At 37.0% G+C, this 14,011-nt stretch overlaps 1 protein-coding gene across 5 annotated transcripts in view; it reads right to left on the bottom strand.

The window, feature by feature from the left end:
* Positions 1–14,011, bottom strand: part of PALS2 (protein associated with LIN7 2, MAGUK p55 family member) — a 119,181-nt gene that overhangs the window by 89,887 nt on the left and 15,283 nt on the right. The window contains exon 1 of one of the 5 annotated variants that reach the window (XM_047694572.1): positions 7,560–7,669. The exons of 3 other annotated variants lie outside the window; for them this stretch is intronic. In XM_047694572.1, coding sequence (XP_047550528.1) covers positions 7,560–7,584 — 25 coding nt within the window. In that variant the 5' untranslated portion in view covers positions 7,585–7,669. Of the gene's footprint in view, positions 1–7,559; positions 7,670–14,011 lie in introns of those variants that run through there. One more of the 5 variants, XM_047694577.1, reaches the window with a different exon arrangement.

The raw sequence follows: 14,011 nt of genomic DNA, 5'->3' as shown, positions 1-14,011 counted from the left end.
AAATGGTTAGCCACTAACTTGAGCAAAAGTTGTGCTAAAACATTTCAAGCCTGTAAGATCTGCACCATCTGCCAGTTGGTTTGTGTACAGAGTGGGGAACAGATTCAAACTTACATTCAGTTCTCTACTCTCCCTTGCTTTGAACTTTTTGCCAGGCTCCCTCAGGTCTCCCCTCCACATACGTGGTTTCCCAGGCAACCAGAGCTGTGTGGAGAGGTTGTCTTACCCCATCTGTGGCTCTCTCCTTTCTAGGACTTCCCTATGAAATTTCTACTTGTCCAATTGCTCACCCCAAACCAGGTTCCACAACCTTAAGCCAGCAAGGCAGCAGGTCTCTATTTCTACCACTTTTCACCAGCAAAGCCATAGGTTTTTCTGTCCACTCTCCTATTCCCTGAATTATATCACTCCTTAATTCTGTCAGCAAAGCTGCTGGTTTTCTGTTAGTGCCAACCTGAAACTTAATAGTTCTCACCAACTGAGGGGGCACAGGGATACTGGGTTGGTGTCTGGGAAGAGCCCAGGCATGAAGGCTACAGACTCACACTGTTCTCACCCCAAGCCCTAACAGCTGTGCAATATCAATTTTTTAACTGACTTTGGTCAAATTCCAGTACGCTTAAATGGCTGTTTTTGATGACTTTGTCCAGTTTTATATTTATTTTTTGCAGAGGAGAATTGCCAGCCTCTTCATACCACGATTACCAGAATTCAAGTAATATCTTTTATAACAGATTTTCAATGTTTTAACTATACCAAACCTTCACCATCACAACTTACTATCAAGTGAAAAAGATCATAATTAGTAATATTACCTCTACTGAGGCAATTTTTTAGGATGTTCTTTGTGACATCATTCGAAAACATAAGAAAACAGAAACAACCTTTAATGTTCCTTAGGAGGGGAGTGGCTAAAAACCCACCCGATGAATAAACTGACAGTTAAAAGAACATGGTTTTACAGACTAACATGAAATTGCTCTCCAAAACAAATTTTTCTGTAGAAAAAAAAAACAAGTGTTTATTTATAGAAACCAAGCACACAAAACTGTACTTTATATTTTCCATAGGTATAAATGTTAGTATACAGGAATAAGTCTAAAAAGATATAAAACAAAGTATAACGGGTATCACCCCTGGGGAAGGAGCAGAGATTGAAAAAAGGGTTAGTCTTGGCTCTATCTGGTAACTGTTACAAAATTAATATACTTATGTATACCCTGTGTAACAAAACAGTAACTTAATAAATGTGTTGTTCTAGCTATGAATTGCATATTTGTAAAGTCGTTATCATGAGGGTTCTTAGAGCTTTTTATACAGACCCATAAGGATTAAAGAAAACCATTTTACCTAATAAAATTAAGTACTATTATCTATAAGATTTTATTGGGCAAAAATGCTTAGCCTCATTTCTCAAGTCATGAATTTGCTAAAGAGCATCTCCTTAGAGAGGATACTTCATCCCTTAACTCTCCTGTGCTTCATATATTAGTTTGTACTTTTCATCATGGACTTCTTCCCTAGTAAGCCATTTCAGCTATGTCATACTAAATAATACCTTTTAATAACTTTAATGGGCACGCTTTAAGTTACAAGGCTTCTTTAATGCCTACAGTTAAGAATTACAGTAAATGAAACTCATTAACAAGCACTCTTAATTCTTTAAATTTCATCTTACAAATCAGATTTTTTTCTCCAAATATTTTCACCCTAATCACAACCTTTATAGATCTCAAGAGAGAAAACAGAACCTTCAAGACAGTGTGATTATAAGTGAAAACAACTTAACCTTCCACTTTAAGCCACAGACACATCATAGTTCCCACACGCAGCTCCAGGGTATTTGGTTTGAGATTACTAAGAATTAAATTCTATATTAATTCTTGATAAATATTTATCAAGCCAGAGGACTTTTCTTACTCACCTATAATATTACATTACTCTCACAATTATGAAATGATAAAACAACATTTTGTATTAATACTTTATGACTTAGGAATAATTTCTATTGTTGCTTTAAGGAGCCCTTTTATAAGAGCTCTCTTAGACGTTTCTACTAATATAAACACCCACCTACATTTGCTAATTTAACCAAAAGTCATCAAGTGGTACTGGTGGTAGAAGTCTTAACAACAGGTATTCTTTATAACTCTACCACCACTGAATTTTGCCTGAATACCACCATAGATATACCCACTACCTTATTTCCACTTCATTTTTAGGTTGGTAGTCCATTGCCTCCCACCTAAATTAGTCAATTCAATATCCACCTTTGCATTTTCCCTTAGTGAATCTAAGTCATTACTTGAGTTCGAATAGTAACCACCTATGTGTCGATTATTACCCTTTCCTACATCGTCTATCCCATTTTAGTCTTAAAAAATGCTGAACACTGGATGGGATAGGTATTATTTCCATTTTATAGATGAAAAAAAGAGCCCCAAAACTTTAAGAGAAATGCTAGAGGGAGTCAATAGGAGAAAAAGAAATTAAGAGTTTGTTTCAACTGACTGGCCCCAAACGATGTTCAACTTTCTCAGCTGTAATCACAGATTATAAACAGCACTTCCCAAGCATAATCCCTCTAATAAAGCAACCTCAATATCTTCCCCAAACAAAAAGAAGGATAATGTCCAAGACACTGGAAAGATAGCAAGTCAGGACATTTTGCAGGAACTGCCCACAAGCATAGGGATATCATGAGCTCAGTTCTATCACTAAGAGTTTGCATTTCAACATGTGGCAGGTATGAAGAAAAATCATGAAACAATCTACTTTGGAGAAAGCACCAGGCATGAGAAAATACAGTTTCTAGTTCTAGTCTTACCACTATGCAGTATGACTTTGTTATGATTTTAGCCTTGAAAAAGTAGACACAAATTTCCACAGGCCAACATCAGCTATCTCTCATCATTCCTACATCTGGACATACTAATGGAATCAGAAATACCCTGGAGAGACTTGAAAGCAGTTGCAAAGTTTAGTACAACAGAAGAAAATGAATTGCCAGTAATAAGGTGCTCAGGGGCAGCCAGTGTTTGAAATAAATGCTTGCAAGAATAGTAGATGACCGAAATAAAATTTAAGATTAATGGTCAGAAATGGCCATTAAAAACTATTTGCAGTCAGGAGGGTCCAGAGATGCTGGATGCTATGATTAACACTGGCTACAGAGAAGCTCAATATGCAAAAAGAGCTTCGTGTTTTGTTTTTCACTCTCAACAATGAGCTAATAACCTTATTATCAATACTATATGCTGAGAAAAGCCTAGAACATGAAAGATAGAGATCAGAATAAACAATCGAACAGGTAAAATCTACTTGGAATAATGAAACTAGTCAGGATAAAGAAAACCAAACATCATTAACATTCTCAGAGAAATAAAAGAATATTGTATTTGTGAAATCAGAATAAGATTGCTCTAGGGCAGGAACATCCACAGGAAACAAAAGAGCTCTTAGAAAATAAATATACAAAAGTAGAAATAAAAAATTCAGTAGAAATCATAGAAGATACGTTTGGGGAAATACCAAAAAAGTAGAAAAGCACGTAGGCAGGAAAAACAGAAAGGAATTACAAGACCTGATAGAGGACATCTAAGCAAGAAGTTATGTAAAGGAGGAAAATGTTAATAAAATGCTTATTCTTACTGCTTTTGATTCTGGAAAATATTAAGTTCCTAGACTAAATGGTACATGGAGCACCCTATGAAATCAAGAAAGAGAGGCTTACTGCACAACACATCACTGAGATTTTACAAAACTAGGGACAAAGGAAAAAAAAAACACACACACACATACACATACATGTCAAAAATCAGAAATCAGTGCTTTTGAACTTTTCAATAATGACATCTAAAGACAGAAGATGATGAAATGATCCATTTAAAAAATTTCCATCCTAATATTCTTTACCCTGCCTAAGTATCAATCAAGTGTGAGGGTAGTTAAAAATTATTTTCAGACTTGCTTATAAGGTTTCACAAAATTAATCTACTACAAACACTTTTTCTCAGATTAAAAAAAAAAAAGAAGAAAATAAGAAAAAGAAAAAGATGTGCTATCCTCTAAGCATGAAACAAAGTGGCAAAATAGAAAAAGGAAAGACATGAAATACAGGAACTACAGGAACTAGAAGACCCGAACCAGAAGAAAGGCAAAGATGATTCTCAGGAAGATGGCGACAAGTGTGTATCAGGTATGGAGAATAATGAGTCCCTAGTCAATAGGTCAGCCTCCATGAGTGACATCTTCAAAAAAAAAAAAAAAAAAAGAAAAGAAATTGATCAATTTGAATTAACATACTGAAAAGTGATTTAGAAAACTAGCAGAGATTTGGGGACTGAATTATTGATAATTGTTATACACAGAGAACTAAGCAAATAATTATGAATTCCAAGCAAATAAAAATACAAGAAAGGAGAAAGGTGACTATAGTTTACTAATGGATCAATTAACACATACTGATCTAATCAAGATTACTAATATAATTATGTTGGAAGAACTGAGGGATCAGAAGTGTATATGAGGCATTTATAGAGAGAGTGGGAGTAGAGTGGAAAAAGAGCGAAATGTTCATCTTCCATAATGGTTAAAACTGACAAGTCAAGAATCAGCAACATTAGCATGACATTTATTGACACAGCTAAAAAGTTCAAAGTAGTAGCTTCTGGGGAGCAAGAAATAGAAAAGAGAATTAGGGAGCACTGCTAGCCTTTCATCTATATATGCTCTAACAATTTCAGTTTTTAAAAAGTACAATAAAATACGTCTCTCATGTATAAATAGTAATGTCTCTTTGAATGCAGAAAAATCAAGAGAATTATAACCATTCTTTTAGAGCTAAAAACAAATAGCACTTTTTCTTTGAAGGTGAAAGCTTGGGGAACACCACGCTGTCCTTGGATGATATGCTTCATTAAATTCTTCTTTGTATACATTATGACATGAAATACATTTGAGGGAAATATTCCACTAAAATATATCAATAACATAAATAAAATCGATATTTAAAAGCCTACAAAGAATATTTTCAATTTTCAAAAGATATATTTTCTACATTCATGAGTGTACAGATTTAACTTAAACTAAAGGAAACTTTTTAGCCAATCTCATTTTAACTCATCATAAAACTGCTTCTACTTAGTGCCATGTTTATCTAGTATCAACCAAATCATTTTCCTTAACTCGTACCTACCAATTCCACTCTAACAAAAAACCGGGACTTAAAAATTAATGACCTGTACTCAAATGCAATCCAGATTATAATAATGTTATGCCAAGGTGACAGAGATATCTTTATGCAAATATATTTCATAAGCTACTAGAATTAGCTATCTATTTGGAATATTTTATTGCCTCAGCACTCAGGCTTTGTCCATTTCTACTTATCCCAGCCTTTAAAGCACTGAGCAAAACATTACGTAAAAGTAAGTACAAAGCATTGCATTAAAAATAAGCACAAAAATCTATTTTTGGTGGTGAAAAAGAAGTGGGAAATATTCTTTTTTTTTTTTTCTTTTTTTTTTTAATTTTTTATTTTTTCAGCATAACAGTATTCATTATTTTTGCACCACACCCAGTGCTCCATGCAATCCGTGCCCTCTACAATACCCACCACCTGGTGCCCCCAACCTCCCACCCCCCACCCCTTAACAAAATTCTCAGATCGTTTTTCAGAGTAGAAGTGGGAAATATTCTTAAAGGTATAATGTCACTCGGTCATTCCCTCTGGGCAGGAATGCTCAAGTGAGAAGACAGGGGGACACAGGATCCCCACATAAGTCCTTGTCACAGGAATGTCAAAACAGTCCAAATATTAGAAGACTTTGATTTTATTTATTTTTTTTTCCAAAGATTTTATTTATTTATTTGACAGACAGAGATCACAAGTAGGCAGAGAGGCAGGCAGAGAGAGAGGAGGAAACAGGCTCCCCGCTGAGGGCTCAATCCCAGGACCCTGGGATCACGACCTGAACCGAAGGCAGAGGCTTTAACCAACTGAGCCACCCAGGCGCCCCTGAAGACTTTGATTTTATATGTCCAGATGAAAACCCTGCATAGAATAGTCTTACTAATTATTTAATAAGGTTTTAGAAATTTAGGGAATCCAAAGAGGTCCTACTTTGGTGAGAGCAGCAAATTATAGCTATCCAAAATGAAAGGATTATTTTGGGCTTTAACCTCACATTTTGTATGTGGAAGACTTTCCAGTTACAGTAACCTTGAAGAATATGTAATATATTCAAAGTGATCAAAGAGTACTCCAAACAGATGAAATGACAATTGAACACTGGTACTACTTAAATCTTTTTCTCATTGTAAATTTCCCTATGGCAAGCATAAACACTGGACACAACTGGATATCCTTAAAAGGCTGCATTTCTAGTAGTTAAGGATCAAACTGGATACCATGTTTTGAGAATATTGGTAACAAAATGAACTAAAAATATAGTGATTTGGTTTTTCATCAATTTTAAAAGGTTACACAAAAATATTATTTCAAATATTGCAGGATATTTTATAAGTCGTTTTCTATAATGACAGTTTTCTGCTGTAGCAGAACTTTTTCATATCCTTTGGTCTGATAAAATAGCATTAATGGTGTAGTTTACATTTAGACTTAGTGAAAAGAGTCACCCAGTGTCCTGGCTAAAGCTTGTCAACACTTGGTTCAGTATCGGTAGCCCTAGACAAAACTGTCAGGGAATCAAGCGTTTGTCTTCTCTGCTCGCCTCTGATGTCCACAGCTCATTCCTTCATTTCAGGGCACTCCTATCTATTCTTTTCTCCAGGTTTTCATTATGTTCCAACTTCTTTGGATTCTCCAAAAATCAACAAGGTCCCAAATATTCCTGCACTATTCCATTACTTTGTCCCTTCATGGGTTCCCTCCCATCCCATTTCAAACATTCACTACACTAAACTGCCAACAGAGGATTTTGTTAGGAGAGAAAGGAAAAAAGAGGGTATCATTTATGATTTATTAAAATTCCCCTCCACTTCTAGAATCAAATGTCAGCACCATTCCTTACTTCCTTTTTTCCAACATCAGAAGAAAATATACCCCTCCTCCCCTACAAGACTACAATGAATCAAGTCCTTCCCACCCACTGTGGGATCATGAAACACATCATCCCTTTCTTGTACCTTCAGTACTTTTTCCTCATTTGATACTTGCACATTTTTATAAATGTATTAACATCTTCTTCATCCTTCAGTAATACTTTTTTAAAAAATTACTATTTGGAACCCCACTTCCCTTTTTCCTAAGTCATAGCCTTCCCTCCTTTTCCCATTGCACCAAGCTCCTCTAAAGAGTAGTTCAATTCTCCACCCTTCCCATCTCAGCCACTGCTCTCTTCAAACTTTGTAAATAAATTTAAGAATGACCTGAATGATAAATCAGTTATATTATCTGTCCTCACCCTGCCTGAGGACAGACCATCACTGCTACTGACATCTCTCAGGTTTTCATTCTTTTCTTGAGCAATCTCATTCACTTTTAGATCTTTAGTTTCCACATGAATATGATTTTGAAATCTAGTGACAGCACTCACCTTTCTCTGACTGCCTTCTTAACATACTTCCCTGGGGAGTCCCAAAGATGGTGCTTTTAATTTACCATTTTCAAAACTACTCACTCACCTAATTGAGCCTATTCCTCCCACTATAGATTCTACCTATTATGACATCACGATAATCCACCCAATATCCAAAGCTTAAAATCTCAGAATCATCTGACTTTCTTTCTTCTCCCTAACCTCCATCTAATTTTCTTCCAAATATTTTTACCCAGCTTCATAAAAGATTCAACTTCATCTTCTTCAAAATTTCCACTCTCAGACCACTGGTATACAGTTTTTATCTTCTTTTGCATAGACTATTTTAAAATTCCCTTAACTAGCCTACCAACCCCCAGTCTTTCCCCACCCTAGTGCCTGCTCCATATTATGACTGGAAGTATCCCAGTTAAAGTGCAGAGCTCATCCAGAGTAAAGCTAGATCTACAGAGATTCTTAAATAACAGTAATGTCCCTAATTTATTCTCACAGTGTAGTAGCTCTACTTTGACTATTTTTACTGACCTTACCACTAATTAACAAAGCAGGTCAAAGCTTCATTACTTTATTATAAGAAAACATGCAGTGTTGGGGCACCTGGGTGGCTCAGTGGGTTAAGCCTCTGCCTTCAGCTCAGGTCATGATCTCAGGGTCCTGGGATCGAGCCCCGCATTGGGCTCTCTGCTCAGCGGGGAGCCTGCTTCCCCTTTTCTCTCTGCCTGGCTCTCTGCCTACTAGTGATCGCTCTCTCTGTGTCAAATAAATAAATAAAATCTTCAAAAAAAAAAAAAAGAAAAAAGAAAAGAAAAATATGCAGTGTTATAACTAAACCAGTTGAATTGTCTGGAAGTGTTTTTACATAACAAGCACTAATAAACCTGAAATATGACTACAGGATCACTGCCAGATCTTATTAAACACAAAAATTTGTATCTCAAAACTAGGTTAGAGTAATAAATTTCATCAAGTTTCTTTTTTTAAGATAACATTTCATATATGCACTGACAAAAATACCTAGAATTCATTACAGATCCAGTGATAAAGTGGTTTTTAAAAATTCAGCCATGACAGGGGTGATTGAAGAAAAGTAACTAAATGAAAACCTGATCTCGTGGCTCTACTGGCACATCTTACTCTAAGCCACCATCACCTCTTGCTTATTTACTTCAGCAGGCACTCAACTGGTCATTTACTTTCACTCTAGTTCTCAACAATATTCTCTAGAGTGGCTAGAGACATCATTTTAAAACAGAAAAAAGATTTTGTTATTGTTCTGCTAAAACTGTCTAGTGGCTTCCCACTACACTTTGAAAATGTCCCAAACCTGACTATGGACTATACCAGCTTTCCTGACTAGGCGCTCCGTGTGCCCTGCTGAGTACCCACATGACAATCTCTCCCTCATCTGCTTATCTCCAGTTGCACTGGCCTGCCTTCCCTGCTTCAAATGTGTCTCATTTCCCATTTCTCATCTTTACCATTGTCTGTTCTCTCTGCTTGAAATGATCTTTCCAGATATCCACACATCTATCCTTTTTCTCTCATTTGTCTCAGTATGTTACCTCCCCAGAAACTAATCCTCAACATTCGATCCAAACTAGCCTCTCCCACACACATACACACTTAGCCACTTGCCCTCCAACTAGGTTTGTTTTCATCAGAGTACTTATTTGAAGCAGCTCTGATTGTTGTCCGTCTCTCTCTCTTCACTTGAAAAAAAAAATCATTCATTGTTTCACTCTGGCACTAGGAGAATAACTTGACACATAGTAGGCACTGAGATATTTATCAATTCATAAATGCATTCTAATGTCTTTCAAAGCTCTGTCTCTTGATATCTTGATATGTCTATCTCTATCATATTTCCTTGCCTACATCTCTGTAAAGATGTTTCATGGACACTATAAACTCAGTGCATCCAAGTATCACATTACTTCCTCAATCTGGTGTGGTTCCTATATTCCCTATCTCAGTTAAAGGAACCCAGGCACACCTGGTTAACCTTTTTTATTCCCTCTAGCTAACCTGCTGCCAAGATCTTTTAATGTAATATATTTCATATCTTTCAAATATATCAGTTTATCTCCACTGTCACTGCCTTAGTTCATTCTCTCATCATCTCTCACCTTAACCTCTATAACATTCTATTTATTTTCATCTATCCTCAATACCACCATTACACTGAGCTTTCCAAAATACAAATATAACCATGCTTATGCCTAAGTTAATATCACTCAGTAACTCTCTGTCATTTATAAAATCGAGATTCCTTAATATGGCACAAGGGCCTCACATCTCCCTCCTTAACTATTTAAACATGCTCTCCTGCTAATTCTCAGAAGAGCCCTTTTGATTCTGGCCACACTGGGCCATTTGCTATTCCTTAAATCCACTGCTTCATACTACTAGAACTTCACCTTAATGGTTTAAAATGAAGCCTTTCCTGACCCATCCTAGCAGATTTAGAAGTATAGCACTCAATATATAGTAGAGTCAATCCTCATTATTCACGAATTCTGTATTTGTGAATTTGCCTACTTGCTAAAAGTCAGTATTTGCCATGCTTTTGTGGTCACCTGCAGACAGGCACAGAGGCAAAAACATGTGCCCAGTGCGTCCATCCCCAGCTTGGGTGCACTACGGGGACACTTGGCCCTTTCGTTTCACCTATCACATTGAAAACAAGTATCCTTTTCATGGTCTATTTAGTGTCACGTTTTTCACATTTTTGTGCTTTTTCACAATGATTCTGCTGTCTAAAATGTCCCAAGCATAGTGATTAAATGTTTTTTAATGTTCCTAAGGACAAGAAGGCTGAGGAAGTGCCTTACAGGAAAAAAAAACAGGTGTTCAATGAGCTTCCTTCAGGCATGAGTTATGATGCCATTGGCCATTCAATGTTAATGAACCAACAATACTCAAAAACCACACAAATAACAGGGTTATATATTGACCAATTAATGAAAATGTGATCAGAGGCTCATAGGAACATATCCTTGAATATTCCCCTAGAAGCATGGGCTCAGCATTTGCTAATTCAGTAGTCACAAGGAATTCTAAGACATAACTATCATGAATAATGAAAATTGACTGTATTTTCCTTTGCACGTCTGTCTCCACTACAAAATTAGTGGGCTCTCTGAGAACAGGAATGGCATCATATATATCTTTGAACTTTAATTCTCAGTATTATGGCAGACATGCATACTGCAGTTAATAGTTTTTGCACATAATTTTAAAATTGTGATTTCTCACCATTTTAATGTGTTTTACCCTAAAATTTTAGACATTATGGCAAGATCCTCACTGTTCCGCACTCCAGGAAGACATTGCTCAACTGCAGTTAATGGTCTGAACTTCATCTTCTGTCCCTGCCCCCTTGCTTCTTTTATAGCCAAAGATCATGCTCTTCAAGTTCAAACTACAAAATCAAAGTTAAATGAAAAGGCATTTATAGAGATTTACTTTTCATCAGTTAGTCCTAATGAGCTTAGATCTAAAAACAGACAAAGCCGCCAGCCAAAATGGAAGACTGAGCACACATGCCTACATTCTCTCCTAAGGTCACAGTGAAATGACAGAAAGGATACTTTTTAAAAACAATAAAATGCCAACAATACTGGAGGTGAGGTGGGAGGGAAATGAAAGAGATTGTCCAAACCAAAAAATTTTAGGAAATTCCTAGAAGTTAGAAAGAAGATGAATGAGGCTTGAAGGTCCAGCAAAAAATTAGACTTGACAATCTGAAAATAATTCCCACATTTATAAAATAGCTAGGAATGCTATATAAAATACCAAAAACATCCTCTCAAATATAAAAACAAGCCAAGAAAATCTCCATGGGTCCACATGAAGAAGACAGAAAAGTGGTAAGCAGGTGCTTAAGCCATGGCTGCTCTGGGGTTTGCAGATTTCAGTTCCTAGAAGTTCAGCGGCAGCAGCTAAGGACTTGGTCTATCCAAGATGGAGAACTGAAAGGGAGACCCTCCATAGAAGAAGGCTGGGACCTTACATGAATAACCCCACCTTGTAAAAGAGTGGCTTAGCAAAGACATACCTGCTGGCCAAGGAAGCCAATGAGTATTAGCCTATCTCAGCTTGGATATCACCCCCACCATGTCAGGGGAATATCACCTGAGATTGTGTAACCATGGCCTACTCTCAAGGATTCAGGGTTCCAATATACCTACCAGTTCAGAAAACCCTGAGGAGAAAAATTAGAGATGTCAAAGAAAAGCCTTAGCAAATCTTCCTTGGAAGAATGTGCTATTTAACCAGAATCCTTTCACTAAAACCCTGCAAAGCACAAGCTCAAAACTCAAAAACCACAAACACTCAAGGAAGAAAAAAAAAAGGTAACTGAAAACACAAGACAGTAACACTGTCATAAAGGAAAGCAGATAAGATTGAATAAACATTATAATCTATGACATTCAGTTCTTCCCAAGTGGATTTCCTCTGGGCCTTCCTTGAGAAGTACATGTGTGTTCATATAGTCTTCTTTTATAGTGGAGTCAATATAGTTACTGTGTAAAACTGAAAAAAGACACATTTTCTAAGACATGTGGTATAGTTTAGAAAAATTATAATACTCTCACCAACAATAAGTATCACCCCCTAACCAAGGAGCATCTGAAAATAAGTAAGGGCATTTTTGATGCCTCCATGGCTGTGGCAGAGAACAGCAGCACTAAAAATTAAGATGTGCTCAGGATGATCCCAGACAACATAAAACTGCCAAAATGCTAATTATGAATTGTTGAGAAACACTTTACTAACTAAATCTAAAACTGTTATCAGTGATTAACTCTATGAAGTAAGACTGAGAACAGAAAATTTTTAACTTTCACTGCATGTTCATTTTTCTATACTAGCTTAACTCTACCATGTAACACTATTTTTTTATTAACATATAATGTATTATTTGTTTCAGAGGTACAGGTCTGTGATTCATCAGTCTTACACAATACACAGAGCTCACCACAACACATACTTTTTTTTTTTTTTAAAGATTTTATTTATTTATTTGACAGAGAGATCACAAGCAGGCAGAGAGGCAGGCAGAGAGAGAGGAGGAAGCAGGTTCCCTGCTGAGCAGAGAGCCGATGCGGGGCTCGATCCCAGGACTCCGAGATCATGACCTGAGCCGAAGGCAGCGGCTTAACCCACTGAGCCACCCAGGCGCCCCACAACACATACTTTTTAAAAGCTTAATTTAAAAAAGTTTATCACAAATAACTAAGGAGGAAAAGCTGTCTATTTACCACCGGTCAACATAATTTGCTCCCTCCAAATAAACTGGGTTGTTCAGACCACGGATGCTGTGTATTCAATTACCCCAGAATTCCTAGACTCAGAAGAGTAGTTTCTTCAAACATTTAAATGTTCCTTAGCTAAAATATCTCCACAATTAAAATAAGCTTACTGATGTGGGCTGTGTGCTTATGCAAGTGAGGACATGATACCTCTTCTGTGAGGCAGCAGCTGCAGCACCAATGCTTTCCACAGCTAACAAGAAGACTCAAGACAGATAACCATATATATCTGAAGTGGTGGGGTAGGATAGTTCTGTGGTGCAGTTCAAGAATATATCACTTAGGAGTACCTGGGTGGCTCGGTGGGTTAAAGCCTCTGCCTTAGGCTCAGGTCATGATTCCAGGGTCCTGGGATTGAGCCCTCAGCGGGGAGCCTGTTTTCTCCTCTCTCTCTGCCTGCCTCTCTGCCTACTTGTGATCTCTGTCAAATAAATAAATAAAATCTTAAAAAAAAAAAAAAGAGAATATATCATTTAGTAAACTAATGAAAGCCTACTGTTGTTAATAACTGATCTAACAACAAGGCAGATCAGTTTTCGATTTGATGGAAGGTCAATTAATGAAACACTTGCACAGAAATGAAGGTGAAAATAGAATTTATGCATGCCAGAGGCAGACACAAAGTTATCTACTAAAAAGAAAACCTGCAATTACTCCACAAGTTTGCCTCTCAAGGATGACAAATTCTCAATGTTCTCTCTCTCACTCTTATCTCTCTCCTTTTATCACCACACCCTGACCACTACAGAAGAGATTTTTTTTTTTTACACTTTTGCTTTCCCTCTCTATTCCTTTAGTTCACATGGAGTATACATGGGTATATTTCACTAAATAGCCAATATGTTTAGATCAACATCAAACTGAAGTGGTTAAGGTTCTTTCAAAATGTCTTTCTCCATCAGTGATATGTTCATTCAAATTTCATCTTTATATTCCCATGAATTATTTTGCACTGTTTAACGATAAACACCAATCGGGGCACCTGGGTGGCTCAGTGCGTTAAAGCCTCTGCCTTCGGCTCAGGTCATGATCCCAGGGTCCTGGGATCGAGCCCCGCATCGGGCTCTCTGCTCGGCGGAGAGCCTGCTTCCCCCCTCTCTCTCTCTGCCTGCCTCTCTGCCTAATTGTGATCTC

The sequence above is a fragment of the Lutra lutra genome, chromosome 11 (genome assembly GCF_902655055.1).
Source record: "Lutra lutra chromosome 11, mLutLut1.2, whole genome shotgun sequence".
Classification (NCBI taxonomy): domain Eukaryota; kingdom Metazoa; phylum Chordata; class Mammalia; order Carnivora; family Mustelidae; genus Lutra; species Lutra lutra.
The sequence above is the reverse complement of the archived record's forward strand: the minus strand, read 5'-3'. Positions and strand labels throughout refer to the sequence as shown.